We start from the raw sequence: 16,438 nt of genomic DNA on the forward strand, positions 1-16,438 counted from the left end.
TGCCTCTCCGCCTGACCTAGTGAGGTTGCAGGGAACCAGGCAGAGGGCCTTCTCGGTGGTGGCGCCCTCCCATCAGATGTCAACGAAATAAGCAACTATCTGACTTTTAGAAGACATCTGAAGGCAGCCCTGTTTAGGGAAGCTTTCAATGTTTGATGTTTTATCATGTTTTTAATATTCTGTTGGGAGCCGCCAGAAACCAGGCCAGATGGGTGGGGTAAAAATAATAAATTGTTATTATTAGTAGTAAAGGTAAAGGGACCCCTGACCATTAGGTCCAGTCGTGGCCGACTCTGGGGTTGCGGTGCTCATCTCATTTTACTGGCCGAGGGATCCAGCGTACAGCTTCCGGGTCATGTGGCCAGCAGGACTAAGCCACTTCTGGCGAACCAGAGCAGCGCACGGAAACGCTGTTTACCTTCCCGCCGGAGTGGTCCCTATTGATCTACTTGCACTTTGACGTGCTTTCGAACTGCTAGGTTGGCAGGAGCAGGGACCGAGCAATGGGAGCTCACCCCGTCGCGGGGATTCGAACCACCGACCTTCTGATCGGCAAGTCCTAGGCTCTGTGGTTTAACCCACAGCGCCACCCGCGTCCCTATACCCCCCCCCAATCTGTGCCATTACCATCCTTTCGTGCTGATGAAGACTGCTGAAGTTGCCGGATTGCGGGAGAGGAGAGGACGACGCTCCCAGAATGGCCCCGTAATTGGACTGGCTGATGGAGGTTGAGGAATTCCACAAGTCCGCCGAGTTGTGAAGTCCATCTGCGAGACGTGGACAAAGAAAGAGGGTTTCTTTTCTCCTCTCCATTAAAAAAAAATTAAATAGTTATGCTTTCCAAATTTATACATTTCACTAATTTTGAAAAAAATACATTGAAATTGGCATAGCTCACTCTTGCCCCTAGTGTCGCACTGGTGTATTGTGCTTTGCAACACGTTTATAAAGCGTTTTACTTGCAGCTGTGTAGCTGAGTCCAGAAAGAGAGAGAGAGATAGAAAGAAAGAAAGACACACACACAGAGAGAGAGAGAGACAGAGAGAGAGAGAGGAAGGAGAGGAAGAAATCCTCATTAAATGTTTGTAGCTCTTGTTCTCTGTGAAAATGGTTTTTTTAAAAAAAAAAGATTTGAAAATTACATTGAATTTGGCATAGGTTGCTTTCGCCATCTAGTGTCGCTTTTGTGTTTTGTGCTTTGCAACACATTAAAGTGTTTTACTTGCAGCTGTGTAGCTGAGTCCAGAAAGAGAGAGAGAGAGAGAGAAGGAGGGAAAGAAAGAAAGAAAGAAAGAAAGAGAGAGAGAGAGAGAGAGAGAGAGAGAAAGAAAGAGAGAAAGAAAGGGATAGAAAGAGACAGAGAGGAGGGAAAGAGAGAGAGAGAGAGAGAGAGAGAGAGAGAGAGAGAGAGAGAGAGAAAGAAAGAAAGAAAGAAAGAAAGAAAGAAAGGAAGGGATAGAAAGAGATAGAGAGGAGGGAAAGAAAGAAAGAGAGAGAGAGAGATGGGAAATTGTCTTTAGGGCAGATCTGGGAACCAACAGTGACCCTCCCGAGGGCCACTTTGAGTTGCCACCCAGTAACAACCCGAGGGCCACAAATGCTTCCCCCTCCTGGCCCCTGGGGTCAGGGTCCCTCCCTCTGGAGGCCCACCTTGCAGGGGGGTCGTACCTGGCATGTAAAAGGCTCCAGGGTAGACAGTGCTGGGGGCTTTGGATGGGGGGTAGCTGGCCGGTTCCCTGCTATAGTCGTCACCTGAGTTGGGTGGATATACCTGTGAAAAGAGAGAAAATACGGGAAAAGTTGTCACCCATTCAATCCCCATCCGGCAGCATCTGCGGAGTCCGTGCCAAGTGCGAATCCCGACCACCTCCGGAGGAACCCACGATTCCCGGGCCAAGGAGTTTTCAAAGTTTTATTCTGTTTTTATTATTATTCTGTCCCCCCCTTCTTTTCCCCTAGAGCCAAAATGAGCAGGGCATCAAGAACGATTTAAAAATTATTAATAATTGGAGGTTCGCAGATCTAATAATAATAATAATAATAATAATAATAATAATAATAATAGCAGCTGTTTATTTGGTCGTTTTCCTATGTCGTGAAGGCTGAAATTGCAGTTCGGTGGAACAGGGTCAAGATATTAACTGATACACATGAAATTTCATATATAGCTATATAATCCCTAGTGTAGTAAGATAAGACCTTTGAAGGAGGCATTAAAAAAAAAAGTTTTTCATGCCCTAATATGGATCCTTTATGCGCTCCTCATTCCTTCTTAAATCGCACCCAGGGTGTTTTTTTGGGGGGGACGGACTAATTTTTTTTGGGAGAGGGTGCAAATTCAGAAATGACCGATTTTGAGACGCCAAAAAAACCACAAAACCGAAACTGGCGTCATAGTTTCAAAAGGAGCAGAATTTAGGCCTCCGGGAAGATTCTCAGACTCTTTTAAAATGACGTGGATCTTTCGCTCGCTTTGCATATATCACCCGGGGGGGGGAGTGGGGAGAACGGTTCACGCGCCCCCCAAGTTTTGATGACGACAATCTTGCAGCCATGCTAAACAGCCTTTTTAAAAAAATGCTATTTTTTAAAAAAAAAAACCCCACCCAACTTGAATTTGCAGGAACCCAAAAACGAATAATAATAATAAACGATTCCAAAATCGTACACGCCCCCCCCTCCAAGTTTTGATGATGAGAATCTTGGACCCATGCTAAACAGCCTTAAATTAAAAAAATTGCTTCTTTTTTTAAAAAGCCACCCAACCTGAGGTGGGGACGAATTTGTAGGGAACCAAGAAAAAATAATAATAATAAACGATTCAAAAATCGTGCAGCCCCCCCTCCAAGTTTCGACGGCGAGAATCTTGCACCCAAGCTAAACAGCCTTTTAAAAATTGCTTTTTAAAAAACCCACCCAACTCAAGGGGGACGGAATTGCAGGGAACCAGGAAAAAAATAACAATAATAAACGATTCCAAAATCGTACACGCCCCCCCTCCAAGTTTTGATGGCGAGAATCTTGCACCCATGCTAAACAGCCTTAAATTTTAAAAAATGCTTCTTTTTTTTAAAAAAAAAAACCCACCAAACTGAGGTGGGGATGAATTTGCAGGGAACCAGGAACAAATAATAATAATAATATGATTCCAAAATTGTATACACCCCCCCTCCAAGTTCCGATCACGGTTTTTTTTTTAAAAGGATCTTGCACCCATGGTAAGCAGCCTTTAAAAAATGATAATATAATCTTGCATTTTATTTTTTTGAAAGCACCCAACTCAAGGGGGACGGATTTGCAGGGAATAAAATAAAAATACCATCTCTCCCCCCCCATTCCCCCCCCCTGCAGCGTGTTCTGTGTACTGGAGCGAGAGGTGCAGGGGTTTTTTGGGTGGTGGTGGGGTGAAGAGGGAGAAAAAAGAGAGGGGAGTTTGGAGCGGGGGGGGGGAACCATAGCCGTCTGCAAAGAATAAGAAACCCGGCAAATTGCCTTTTCCTATAATTTGATTACATAGCAGGAGCCGGGGAGCAGAGCAGGAATAATAGCTCCGTGCCATCTGCCAGGGCTTGGCAGGCTGCCAGATTTGCAGGCAGCTGCGCGGGGATGGGGGGGGGCGCGAGGAGGAGGAGGAGGGGGGAGGCCCCCCAAAATAAAATCAAATAAAAAAAGAGGGTGGAGGCAGTGGGAGAGAGAGGAAAAAGGAGCAGCGTCAAAAACAGGGGGGTGCAAAGGGAGAAAACCCCAATATAAGGGGAATCTGCAAACAGGAGGGTGTGTTTGTGCGTGCCATGGCAATGTTGTTGTCGTCCCCCCCCCCAAAAAAATCTGCAAACTGAAGCAAGGATGATTCCTTCGCAGGGAGAATAAAATAACTATGCAGTTTTCGAATCAGAGAAAGGAGAATTCTTTGCAGACTTGCCTTCTGTGGTCTTTTTTGGGGGTACCCCAATTGACAATGTGTGTCCCCCCCAAAAAAAAATTCTGCAAACTGAAGGAAGGATGATTCCTTTCCCCCTTCTCGGGAAAAAAATAAACAACTATGCAGTTTTCAAATCAGAGAAAAGGAGAATTCTTTGCAGACTTGCCTTCTGCTGTCTTTTTTTAGGTACCCCAATTGGCAGTGTGTCCCCCCCCCAAAAAAATAATAATTCTGCAAACTGAACCAGGAAGATTCCTTCCCAGGAAAAAAAAATGCTATGCAGTTTTTGAATCGGAGGAAAAAAGAATTCTCTACAGGCTTGCCTTCTGCGGTCTTTTTTGGGGTACCCCAATTGACAATGTGTCCCCCCCCAAAAAAAAATTCTGCAAACTGGAGCAAGGATGATTCCTTCCGGGGGGGGGGGAGAGAATAAACATGCAGTTTGCGAATCGGAGAAAGGAGAATTTTCGGCCACCATTGCCTTCTCCTGTCTTTTTTTGGGGAGGGGGATAAAATTGGGGGGCAGTTGTGGGGCTTGAGGGTTTCATTAAGCACCCCCCCCAAAAAAATGCAAAATTCTGGACATATACCCCCTTCCCCATATGCGGAAAATAAAACAGAAAACTCAGGCGCAGAGGCGTAATAATAATAATATAATAATAATAATAATGTATACTGCCCTATAGCTTTCAGGGTGGATTGCGAGATAAAACCGCAACGTTAAAAACAGAAAACGCGCCGTCGAAATAAAAACGAAAAACTAACCCCAAATAAAAATAAAACACATTTCAAATGGGACCTGGTAGAACAGGAATGTTTTCGCCTGGCACCTAAATGGAGGGGCCAGGCGAATCTCCTTGGAGAGAGCATTTTGCAAAAGGGAGCCACCACGGAAAAGGCCCTGCTCTCAAGCTGCCCCCGTCCGGACCTCTCCTGGGAGAGGCACACGAGAAATGCATCTAAAAGAGATCTCAGGGTCTGGGATCCCTTGATCCATGAAGGGAGCCCCACTTCCCACCTTGGTCCCGATATAGAGCTTTAATTCCCGCACCCCCCTTTCCCCGCCAGGTGCCCAAATGTCTCCGGCCGGCCCTGCCCACTGCCCGCCGCAAGGGCTTCCCTCTCGAACTCGCCGCATCCCCAACGTTTGCAGCCCGGCGGGCATTCGGTGACATCACAGAAGCCCGGCCAATGGGAGGCCCAGGCCGTTAGCGCCGCCCCTCCCTTTGACTACACGGAGGGGGGGGGACACACCCCAGTTGCGGCCGCCTTTGCCAGAGAGTAAAACGGAAAAATGGCTTACCGAAGAGGGAAGTCCTGGAGGAACTTTCCGGACTTTTTTCGGCTGTCCGTCTGGATTTGGGGTGCGAGGAGGAAGAGGGGGGGGAAAGGGGGGAGAATTTTTTTTAAAAAGTGTTAGCAAACATAATTAAAGAGCCATTCCTAAGGTGGCAGATTAGATTTCGTAGCGCCAGGGGTGCCTTCTGCCAACCGAAGCCCCCCCAACCTGTTGCACCCCAGATTTATTCATTCTTATTTCCGTATTTTTCAGTCTATAAGACGTCCCTAAGACACCCCTATTTTGGGGAGACTCCGGTTTAAGAAAATGGGGGGAGATACTATCCGTGTATAAGACGAGCCCAGATTTTGAACATTATTTTAGAGTAAAAAAACACTGAAAAGTACGTTATTTTATTTATTTGTTGAATTCATAGAGCACCCCAAACCCACAGGTCTTGGGGCGATTCACAAGCAGATCTCAAAAGATTACAAAATGCATTTGGGGTTTTAAAGGGGCTGAACGTTGCTGCTCTAAATAATCTATAATATTATAATATAATAATTTATATTCCGATTTCATTCTGCGAACCGCCCTTGAGGTGGTGTATAAATTCAGTGGGGAAAAATAAGTCTCCGAGCCAAAGTCCGATGGATTTATTATGGGCGCGAGCCCAGAGGCCACGATCCGTTTCCAAAAAGGTCCCCCGAGACGTTTCGCTCTTCCGGTTATGACCACACAGCTCGCTATTTCGGGACGGGCTGGGGGTATTTTTAGCATTCCTGGTTTCGGTGCTGTGATCTTGAGGGTTTCATTCTCGAACTCAAGACCCGTAAGCTGCATTAAAGAGACTCCCTCAATATCTTGTTCTCACGGGGGGGGCAACTAGATCTCCCAATGGGAACCCCCCCAAACTGCATATTGCTACCTGTCTACAGTGGGACCTTGATTCCCAAATGCAGAAAACCCACAAGTGAGCGTTCCGGTTTTCAAACGCTTTTTGGAAGCCAAACATCCGACGCGGCTGTCGGCTCTTGTTTCCGGGGCGCCTGCGCCCATCAGAAGCTGCGCCTCGGTTTCCGAACATTTCAGAGGTCAAACGGACTTCCGGAATGGATTTAGTTTGGCGCTTTTGTTTTTGCCATTTATTTTGCAATTTTGTTTTGGAGGCTTTTTCGGTGCATTTGTTTTTGTGACTGCGTGGAACCCAGTTCAGCTACTGATTGATTGATTGATTGTGTGACTGTGGAAATGGATAAAAGCCCCGCATCCAAACCATGACCATCATCAGTACAGGCAAGAAAAAAATAATAATTTTTATCTTTATCATCTACAATACTGCCTTATTTATAAGACAGTACATTGATTCTTGCTTTCATCTTATCGATCAATGGTCTCGTTAGATAGCAAAATTCATGTTCAATGGCTGTTTGAGGGGTTGTTTTTTAAAGTCTGGGGCGGATTAATCCGTTTTGCATGACTTTCTATGGGAAAGCAGTGCGCCTTGGTTTTGGAACGCTTTGGTTTTGGGACGGACTTCCGGAACGGATTAAGTTAGAGGACCAAGGTGCCGCTGTATCCCTGCAACTTGAATTTCCAACGGTTATCCCTTCTGCCAAACCTCGAATGCCAAAATACGAAACCCCCACTCAGCCCCAGGAATTTGGAACAGGGAGTCGCACACAGAGACACGGCAGCCTCTTGGGTGGATAGTAATAGTAAATAATAATAATAATAATAATAATAATAATAATAATAATAATAATAATTAGCCCGCCCATCTGGCTGGGTTTCCCCAGCCACTCTGGGCGGCTTCCAACAGAATATTAAAATAGTCTATTAAGCATTAAACGCTTCCCTAAACAGGGCTGCCTTCAGATGTCTTCTAAAAGTCTGGTAGTTGTTGTTCTCTTTGACATCTAGTGGGAGGGTGTTCCACAGGGCGGGCGCCACCACCGAGAAGGCCCTCTGCCCGGTTCCCTGTAACTTGGCTTCTCGCAGTGAGGGAACCGCCAGAAGGCCCTCAGAGATGGACCCAGGTGTCCGGGCTGGACGATGGGGGTTGAGACGCTCCTTCAGGTCTACTGGGCCGTTTAGGGCTTTAAAGCTCAGCACCAACACTTTGAATTGTGCTCGGAAACGTCCTGGGAGCCAATGTAGGTCTTTCAAGACCGGTGTTATGTGGTCTTGGCGGCCGGATAGGGGCTCCGGAATCCGGAATAGTTTTAAATATCCTCTTTTTTTGGTGGCACAACCCCCTTTGGGAGACGGGTCCCCAAAAGGTCGGCGCTAAGACCCCGCAGCCCGGAGGGGGCTGGGGGGGGGGGAGAGAGGCATTTTACGGAGTGAACCTGCTCTCCACCAGAACAGGTGGATTTCATTAGTTCCAAGGCGGGGGGATGAAAGCGAAAAACGGGGGGAGGGAAAGGGGCAGGAAATTGTGCAGGAGGGAGACCGTTGGGGGGGGGCGTGTGGTGTTGAGCAGGCAGAGCGGCCCCACACCCCTTTCCAGACAGGGAATGTTCATGGGATTTTATTATTTTATTTTTTTGCACACAAAAAAAATGGCTTTGCAAGAAAATGCCTCATTGCTGGGGGGCTGGGGGAGGAGGCAGGAAGAAAGGATAATAGGGAATTTTGGAAGAAAATGCGTCTTCGCTGGGGAGGGGAGAACAGGCAGAAAAAGGATAGGTTTTGGGGCATTTTGGAAGAAAATGCGTCTTCGCTGGGGAGGGGAGAACAGGCAGAAAAAGCTAGGTTTTGGGCATTTTGGAAGAAAATGCGTCTTCGCTGGGGAGGGGAGCACAGGCAGAAAAAGCTAGGTTTTGGGCAATTTGGAAGAAAATGCATCTTCGCTAGGGAGGGAGGCACAGGCAGAAAATAGCAAAGGCTGCTGCCAGCCAGAGCTGGATGAAACGATGTTTCGACTCGGTGCAAGACGCCTGCTCTTGCCAACTTCTGGAGAATCTCGGTTGTGTTTTTATTTCCGGGACGGCAGGTTTCTAGACCTCATTGTGCCGAGAAAACGCACTGAAAAGGGCAGCTATTGAAGGCTTGATTTATTTGGGGGTGGGGTGGGGTGGGGTATTGTCTGCTTCCTCGGCTACTGCCGCCCCGAAATAAAGCAAAATAACTTAGGCAAAGTTTAAAAAGGGGGGGGGAATGAAGTTTGCTTTTTTTTTTTTTTGCACATGGCTGAGTTCTCCAGCAAGCCTCCATTCCAGAGATTCCTTTCCCGCAATGAATGCCAGATGTCTGGAAGCGGAGCGGAGCGTTTCCTGTACGCACCTCTCTCTCTGTTCTGCCCCGTAATAAATGTGGAGGGGGGGGGGAATAAATGAAGAGCTGGGGGTGGGGAAAGGAGAGCTTCTGCCGGTCCGTGTAGGCAATATTCAGCTAGATGGGCCAATGAACCGGTCTGATTCCTGATATCTCTAAGCAGGGTGGGAAAGGAGAGCGGCTGCCGGACCGTGCAGGCAATATTCAGCTAGATGGGCCAATGAACAGGTCTGATTCCTGATATCTCTAAGCAGGGTGGGAAAGGAGAGGGGCTGCCGATCCGTGCAGGCATTATTTAGCTACATGGGCCAATGCACAGGTCTGATTCCCTGCCTCACCAAGCAGGGTGGGAAAGGAGGGATGCTGCCAGTCCGTGCAGGGAATATTCAGCTAGATGGGCCAATGAACAGGTCTGATTCCCTGCCTCTCCAAGCAGGGTGGGAAAGGAGGCATGCTGCCAGCCTGTGCACGTACCTATGCTGCTGTCCGCCCCTCTCCGGCGAGGGTTGTTGGCGTACGGGTAATATTGCGAGCCGCCCTTCACCCCCGTCGGCGACAATGCGCTGGGGCTTGAAATCCCCATTTCGCCGGGCAGGAAGCCGGGCTGCGGGGACGAGAGAGAGAGGAAGACAACAGCGTCCGTGAAAAAGAGATAATAATAATAATAATAATAATAATAATAATAATAATAATAATAATAATATATTATTTATACACCGCCCATCTGGCTGCGTTTCCCCAGCCACTCTGGGCGGCTTCCAACAAAACACTAAAACACAATAACCCATTAAACATTAAAAGCTTCCCTAAACAGGGCTGCCTTCAGATGTCTTCTAAAAGTTTGGTAGTTGTTTTTCTCTTTGACATCTGACGGGAGGGCGTTCCACAGGGAGGGCGCCACCACTGAGGAGGCCCTCTGCCTGGTTCCCTGTAACCTCGCTTCTCGCAGGGAGGGAACCACCAGAAGGCCCTCGGAAGAGGGACCCAGGTGTCCGGGCTGGACGATGGAGGTGGAGACGCTCCTTCAGGGATACTGGGCCATTTAGGGCTTTCAAGGTCAGCACCAACACTTTGAATTGTGCCTGGAAACGTACTGGGAGCCAGTGTAGGTCTTTCAGGACTGGTGTCTCCACTCCCAGTCCCCAGTCTGGCAGCCGCATTCTGGATTAGTTGCAGTTTCCGGGTCACCTTCAAAGGTAGCCCCAAATAGAGCGCATGGCAGTAGTCCAAGCGGGAGATAACCAGAGCATGCACCGCTCTGGCCAGACAGTCTGCGGGCAGGGAGGGTCTCATCCTGCGCACCAGATGGAGCTGCCCTGGACACAGATTTGACCTGCGCCTCCATGGACAGCTGTGAGTCCAGAAGGACTCCCAGGCTGCGCACCTGGTCCTTTGGGGGCACAGTTGTGGCCTGGTTGTGGGTGCGAGAGAAGCAGCCAGGCAGCATATGCCGTTGTGTTTCTGCATCCCCCTGAAACCATGAGGAGTAGCGCCTTTAGGGAGAGGCGGAAAGTCGCTCTCAGTGCAGAGCTATAGGGGCAGCTTTGCTGCTGCTGCGTCCGGATCCTGCCCCCCATCTTCGCTCCCCCTCCCCACACCTCCTCCCTGAAAACAACCCCCCCCAAACCCCACATAGAAACGCAGAACGTTAAAACCCGCCGCTGGCATTTATGCACCTCCGCTTTTAAAAATTGAATTGCACCGAGGTGCCAGTCCCCACGCAGCTGTTTCGGAAACGCAACGTCGGGGGAAACCGCTGTGGGTTTTTAGGCAGCGTCTTGGTTGGAGGGAGAGAGAGTACAGGATTGTGAAGTCGGGAAGGGCCCTCCAGAGGTCATCCAGCCCAACCTGCTGCTTTCTCGACGAAAGCATCTAAAAAGGAGCAAGGAAATTTGATTTCTCGGGTGCAAAAAAACGAAGGTGCAAAGGCATCTTGGAGTTGGGAGTTTTCTCCGCAAACCGCTGGGGGGGGGGGGTCTCATAGCCGAACGAAACCTCCATGTTCTGCAGCAGTCTACCTGCAAATACCCACAAATATCCGAGCTTTTGTGCCATTTGCTGGTGGGCCCTGGGAAACCAAACGCCTGCCAAGATCCGTACTGGCAAAACCCCGAACAGCAAAAGGAGATAATGGATAAGTTAAGGAATTTTGCTCACCTGGTTCAGAGCCGGCATGTCTCTTCCGAACGGGTAGGCGCCTCTTTCTGTGCCTTTCCCTAGAGAAAAGAAGAAGAGGGAAGGGAAAAAAAGAGTCTGTGAGCACCCAAAACCAGGGGTTGGATTGCATGACCTCTGGGGTTCCCATTCCAAGTTTTGTTTTTGAGGACAGAGCAAAGAATTGAGGGAGAACAGGCCTGTGAGGCATTTGAGCTCACGTTTTCAAGCAAAGCTTAAAATTATTAATTATTATTATTATTATTATTATTATTATTATTATTATTATTATTATTATTATTATACCACCCTTTACCCTAAACGTTAAAACCTCCAAAATGAATGCACAGATCAGGGCAAAATCCTGCCGTTCCGGAGTCCGCACTCCTCTGCATTTTGAGAAATGCATTCTGCCGAATTTTTGGAGAGGCGTCCGGGCGAGACAAAAAGGAGGTGTTGAAAAACGCATTTTGCGATGAAATTGGGACTTAAAAATACACATTTCCGTATGGTTTTTTGGAAAGGAAAAAAGGAAACACAGATTAATGTGGAAATGGGACAGGATGTAGTTGATTATGATAACAACAACAACTTGAGATCTAAAGGTCTGGGGTGTACAGGGAGGAGGAAATGGTGGGTTCTCCCCCCAATTTTCCCATTTCCTCCAGTTTTTCAAAAACAAATAACGTGGGGGGTGGAGACAAGAAAAAATAGAAGGGGACGTAAAGGGCCTTCTTGGTGGTGGCGCCCACCCTGTGGAAGGCCCTCTACGTCCCCCTCTATTTTTTTCCTGCCCCCCTCTGTTATTTGTTTTCAAAAAACTGGAGGAAACGGGAAAATTTGGGGGACAACCCCACCATTTCCCCCTCCCTGTACAACCCAGGCCTTTATATCTTGAGAGATGTCAGATTACGTGGACTGCCTTACGAAATGGGACTGCCTTTTGTCCAGACATATGGCATTTTTTCCTTCCAAAAATGCCTTCAGGCGTCTCCTAAACGTTGCATAGTTCGTGACATCTGATGGGAGGGCGTTCCACAGGGTGGATACCACCACCGAGAAGGCCCTCTACCTGCTTCTCTGCAACCTCGCTTCTCGCAGGGAGGGAAGACCCTGGGGAGAGGGACCCCGGTGTCCGGGATGGAGATGAAGGGATGAGGCCGTTTAGGGCTTTCAAGGTCAGCACCAACACTTTGAATTGTGCTCAGAAACGTCCTGGGAGCCAATGTAGGTCTTTCAAGACTGGTGTTATGTGGTCTTGGCGGCCACTCCCAGTCACCAGTCTAGCTGCCGCATTCTGGATTAATTGTAGTTTCCGGGTCACCTTCAAAGGTAGCCTCAGATAGAGCGCATGGCAGTAGTCCAAGCGGGAGATAACCGCAATGATAATAATATAGGATAGAGAGAGTTGTGCATCAAAATCATTCCTGTCTGAAGGGAGGGTGCCACCACCGAGAAGGCCCTCTGCCTGGTTCCCTGTAACCTCACTTCTCACAGGGAGGGAACCGCCAGAAGGCCCTCGGGAGAGGGACCCAGGTGTCCGGGCTGGACGATGGAGGTGGAGACGCTCCTTCAGGGATACTGGGCCATTTAGGGCTTTCAAGGTCAGCACCAACACTTTGAATTGTGCCTGGAAACGTCCTGGGAGCCAATGCAGGTCTTTCAGGACCGGTGTTATATGGTCTCCATTCCCAGTCCCCAGTTTGGCTGCCACATTCTGGATTAGTTGCAGTTTCCGGGTCACCTTCTAAGGAAAGCGCATTGCAAGATTCGCTGCCATGCACCCTCAAACTGCCTTCCCTGGTTCCAATTTGAAGGAGAGACAGAGCTGGGAATTATCCTGGTGTCTAACAAACAAGTAAACTGGCAAAAATGTAATATCGCTTAGGGCTGCCATACGGCCGTGATTCCCCAGACGTAGCCAGGATCTGCCCGCTGAAAATGGCGTCCGGGCGAAATTCTTCCAAAAAGTGGCTAAAATGTCCCAGGGGAAAACCTGGTAATAGGGCATTCCCTTATCGGAATCACTGGATTTTATTTTTTGGCGATGTCCCTAAAAAAAGGGTGTTCGTGTGTAAAAAAACTTCATTTTTCTTTTGGAGATTTTGCAAAAAAAACCCCACACAAACAAATGTCGAAATACGGCCACCCTATGCTTTACTCCGACGCACACATTCCCCGACTCTCTGGAGAGACTTAGCATTAAGTCTGCAAGAGGTCGCGGGGTTGCAGGGCAAAATCTTTTAACTGACCTAATTCCCCCCCGCCTCTGTCAAAGCGGTTTAGGAGCTAAATTTGCCACGCGGCGGATGGCCTCTCGCAGGAGCCCCCCTTTTTTCTCTTTCCTCTCCGTGCAAAAAAATGAACGCCGCCAGGTTTCGTCACCAGATCTTGGGCCTCAATCGCCTCCGCCTGGTGAGAGAACCGTGAGTTTTCCCCTTATTTATTTCCTCACACACATACACACGGCACCAGGGTTAAGGCTAAACCGTGGTTAAGAAAAGCAGGTGCAAAGCTCAGAGCTGACGCATTTGCTCAGGGGCCCAGGGACCAGAACGAAAAATGTCTGAACATCTATTACATTACAACAACAACCAGGGTTAACGCTAAACCGTGGTTAAGAAAAGCAGGTGGAAAGCCCAGAGCTGACCCATTTGCCCAGGGTCCCAGGGACCAGAATGAAAAATGTCTGGACATCTCTCTCTCTCTCCCTCCCCCAGCTAAACCATGGTTAAGAAAAGTAGGCGCAAAAATTCAAAGCTAAACCGCGGTTCAGAAAGGCAGGAGCAAAGCCCAGAGCTGACACATTTGCCCACGGTCCAGAATGAAAAATGTCTGGACATCTATGTCTCTCTCTCTCTCTCTCTCTCCCCCAGCTAAACCATGGTTAAGAAAAGGAGGCGCAAAAATCCAAAGCTAAACCGCGGTTAAGAAAAGCAGGTGGAAAGCCCAGAGCTGACCCATTTGCCCAGGGTCCCAGGGACCAGAATGAAAAATGTCTGGACATTTCTCTCTCTCTCTCTCCCCCAGCTAAACCATGGTTAAGAAAAGTAGGCGCAAAAATCCAAAGCTAAACCGCGGTTCAGAAAGGCAGGAGCAAAGCCCAGAGCTGACACATTTGCCTAGGGTCCCAGGGACCAGAACGAAAAATGTCCGGATCATCTGAATATCTATTTTTTTAAACCAAACCAAACCAGGGTTAACGCTAAACCGCGGTTAAGAAAAGTAGGCGCAAAACCCACAGCCGACACATTTGCCCGAGGTTCCAGGAAGCAGAACGGAAAATGTCTGGCTCCAATAATTGAGGCACGCCCAACCGGTAGACTGTGATCTATCGGTAGATCACGGGACGTCTGTGGCAGATCACTAGTAGATCACTGGCTCGTCAAGCGCAACAACTTTAACCCCTAAAAACAGGGGTTTTCCTTGCTAAAAAAAGCTCAGCAACTGTGATCCCTGAACCCCCCCCCCAAAAAAGGGGGTAGATCTCTGCCAGTTTTGAACTCTGTGAGTAGATCGCGGTCTCTTGGGTATTGGCCACCCCTGCCATAATTGTATTAAAAATGCAATTTTTTGGGGGGGGGAAGTGGCAAGAGAGGAAGGAGGCGAGATAAGGTGGAAGAGATTAAAGGCAGCGATTGGTGTGGTGGGGGGAGGCCGGGTGTGTGTGTGTGTGTGTCTTGGTCAGCCTGAACCGATTAAAAACCATTGTCCAATACGGTAGCGGCTCACAACGCCAGCTAGATTAGCAGGCCGGGTCTTTTCGGAAAAGGAGTTAATTGCTAGAAATAACGATCCACTCAGGGCTTATCGGCTCCCAGACTAGTTAACCGCTATTCGCAACCCCCCCCCCAATAAAATAAAACCCAAAATTCGTTTGCAGGTATGCAATTTTGCAAAAGGGACCCGAGATCAATGGAGATTTGATTGGCATCTATTTATTTATCGGCGCGGGTGAATTAACAGACACCCCCCCTCAGCCTTCCCTCTTTCTCTCCCCCCCCAAAAAAACACACCCGGATTAGCGGGGATTAGCAGAGTCTCAGACTCAAGAGGGGGGCGTTTCGGAAGAGGGGAAGGGAAGGATGCAAACTGTTGCGGTCGGTCAAAGATGGACAAAGGTGGCTCCCCCCAAAAAAATTCACTTTGGGGTTCCCCCTTAGGGCGGTTCATAAAAAATTGTGGGTTTTTTATATATATTAAACTCCTGCTCCAAAGGTCTTATTTTACTACACTAGGGATTATATAGCTATATCTGAAATTCCATGGATATCGGTTAATATATTGACCCCCCTCCACTGAACCGAAATTTTAGCCTTCACGACATACGAAAACAGCAAAGTAAACAGGGGGTCAAGATATTAACTGATATGCCTGGAAATTCCAGATATAGCTATATAATCCCCAGGGTAGTAAGAGAAGACCTTTGGAGCAGGTATTTTTAATAAAAAGCTTTTTATGAACCACCCTATTAAAATAATTAAATTAAATTTTATTATTATTGAATTGATTTTGGAATGAATTTCAATTAATCGATTATGATTTTATGTTATTTTTACCGATGTTAGCCGCTCTGAGCCTGGCTTCGGCTGGGGAGGGCGGGATATAAATAAATTATTATTATTATTATTTTATTATTCCCCGTCTTTGTGGACCCACCCATGTGGTTTAGAGGTTAGGGCGGTAGACTAGGGCGCGGGTTCAAATCCCAAAACTCAAGCTGTCCGGCCGCAGCCCTCCCGGCTCTGTGTGCGAAAGCAGCTGCCCCTGTACCGAAAAAGCTCGTTCCGGCACTCGGCGCATGCTCAGAGGCGCGCTTGTTCTCCCGTTCTGCACGCAAAGCGAAACGCAGAGCCGATCCAGCACGCCCGAAGTGACCGCCCTCGGCAACCCCGAACACAGACAGCTAGATCTGGCCTGTGCCGCTCGCTGCACCAAATGTCCCATTGACTTTAGTGGTGTCTGCACTGGCTGGCAGCAGCTACTGCTGCGAAAAATAACGTTTGGGACACCCCAGCGGATATCTAGCCCACCCCGCATCGCGATGCACCTCCGGCGAGAAATTTTGGAACAGGAAGCTTTTCCCCGCCAATGCAGCGGCTCTCACCTACGATCCCAGACCCCAGGAATGATGACGAAGATAGGCTATTATGGGATGGGAGTTCTCTGTGCTCGCCGTAGTGGGAGCCCTCACCGTAGCCCTGCTGGAAGAAGGAGAAAGAAAATATTGTAGGAGCGGGTCCTTAAAAAACAAAAGCGACAGTAAACAAATAAATCGGATTTTTTAAAAATTTAAATCAGATTTTTAAAATAAAATGCTTTTTTGGGGGGGGGGGAGATTTTCTATTTAAGTTGCATTATAGTCCAAAGGCTACAAGGAAATAAGGATTTGTTTTAAGCATTTCATGCGTGCTAAAACTCAGCCTAGGTTTATTATTATTATTGTTGTTGTTGTTTTCATTCTAAGGTATAATCGTTTAACCACATCAGTTAACAAACATATGCTACAAAGTTATTGTTTTAGTTAAATAAATTGTACAAATTGTTATTCACGAAACGATTACCGTATTTTTCGCCCTATAGGACGCACTTTTTCCCCTCCAAAAATGAAGGGGAAATCTGGGTGCATCCTATGGGGTGAATGCAGGCTTTCGCTGAAGCTTGGAGAGCGAGAGGGGTCAGTGCGCACCGACCCCTCTCGCTCTCCAGGCTTCAGGAAGACATCTGCAGCCTAGGCAGCTCTGAAGCAAAGCGCCCTTCGCGCCGGGCATACATCCACAGCGTGGGGTGCGCACCGACCCCTC

General features: G+C 48.2%; 1 protein-coding gene across 9 annotated transcripts in view; it reads right to left on the reverse strand.

Annotated features, from left to right (window-relative positions):
- Positions 1–16,438, reverse strand: part of TCF3 (transcription factor 3) — a 76,788-nt gene that overhangs the window by 26,438 nt on the left and 33,912 nt on the right. For 7 of the 9 annotated variants that reach the window (XM_081177760.1, XM_081177759.1, XM_081177758.1 and 4 more), the window contains exons 4-9: positions 15,742–15,838; positions 10,638–10,696; positions 8,955–9,084; positions 5,226–5,275; positions 1,669–1,771; positions 628–767 (exon numbers count right to left, since the gene is read on the reverse strand). In XM_081177760.1, the coding sequence (XP_081033886.1) occupies positions 628–767; positions 1,669–1,771; positions 5,226–5,275; positions 8,955–9,084; positions 10,638–10,696; positions 15,742–15,838 (579 nt within the window). The remainder of the gene's footprint in view (positions 1–627; positions 768–1,668; positions 1,772–5,225; positions 5,276–8,954; positions 9,085–10,637; positions 10,697–15,741; positions 15,839–16,438) is intronic. The other 2 variants (XM_081177755.1, XM_081177753.1) reach the window with 1 other exon arrangement.

The sequence above is a fragment of the Podarcis bocagei genome, assembly GCF_964188305.1.
Source record: "Podarcis bocagei genome assembly, chromosome: 18".
Classification (NCBI taxonomy): Eukaryota; Metazoa; Chordata; class Lepidosauria; order Squamata; family Lacertidae; genus Podarcis; species Podarcis bocagei.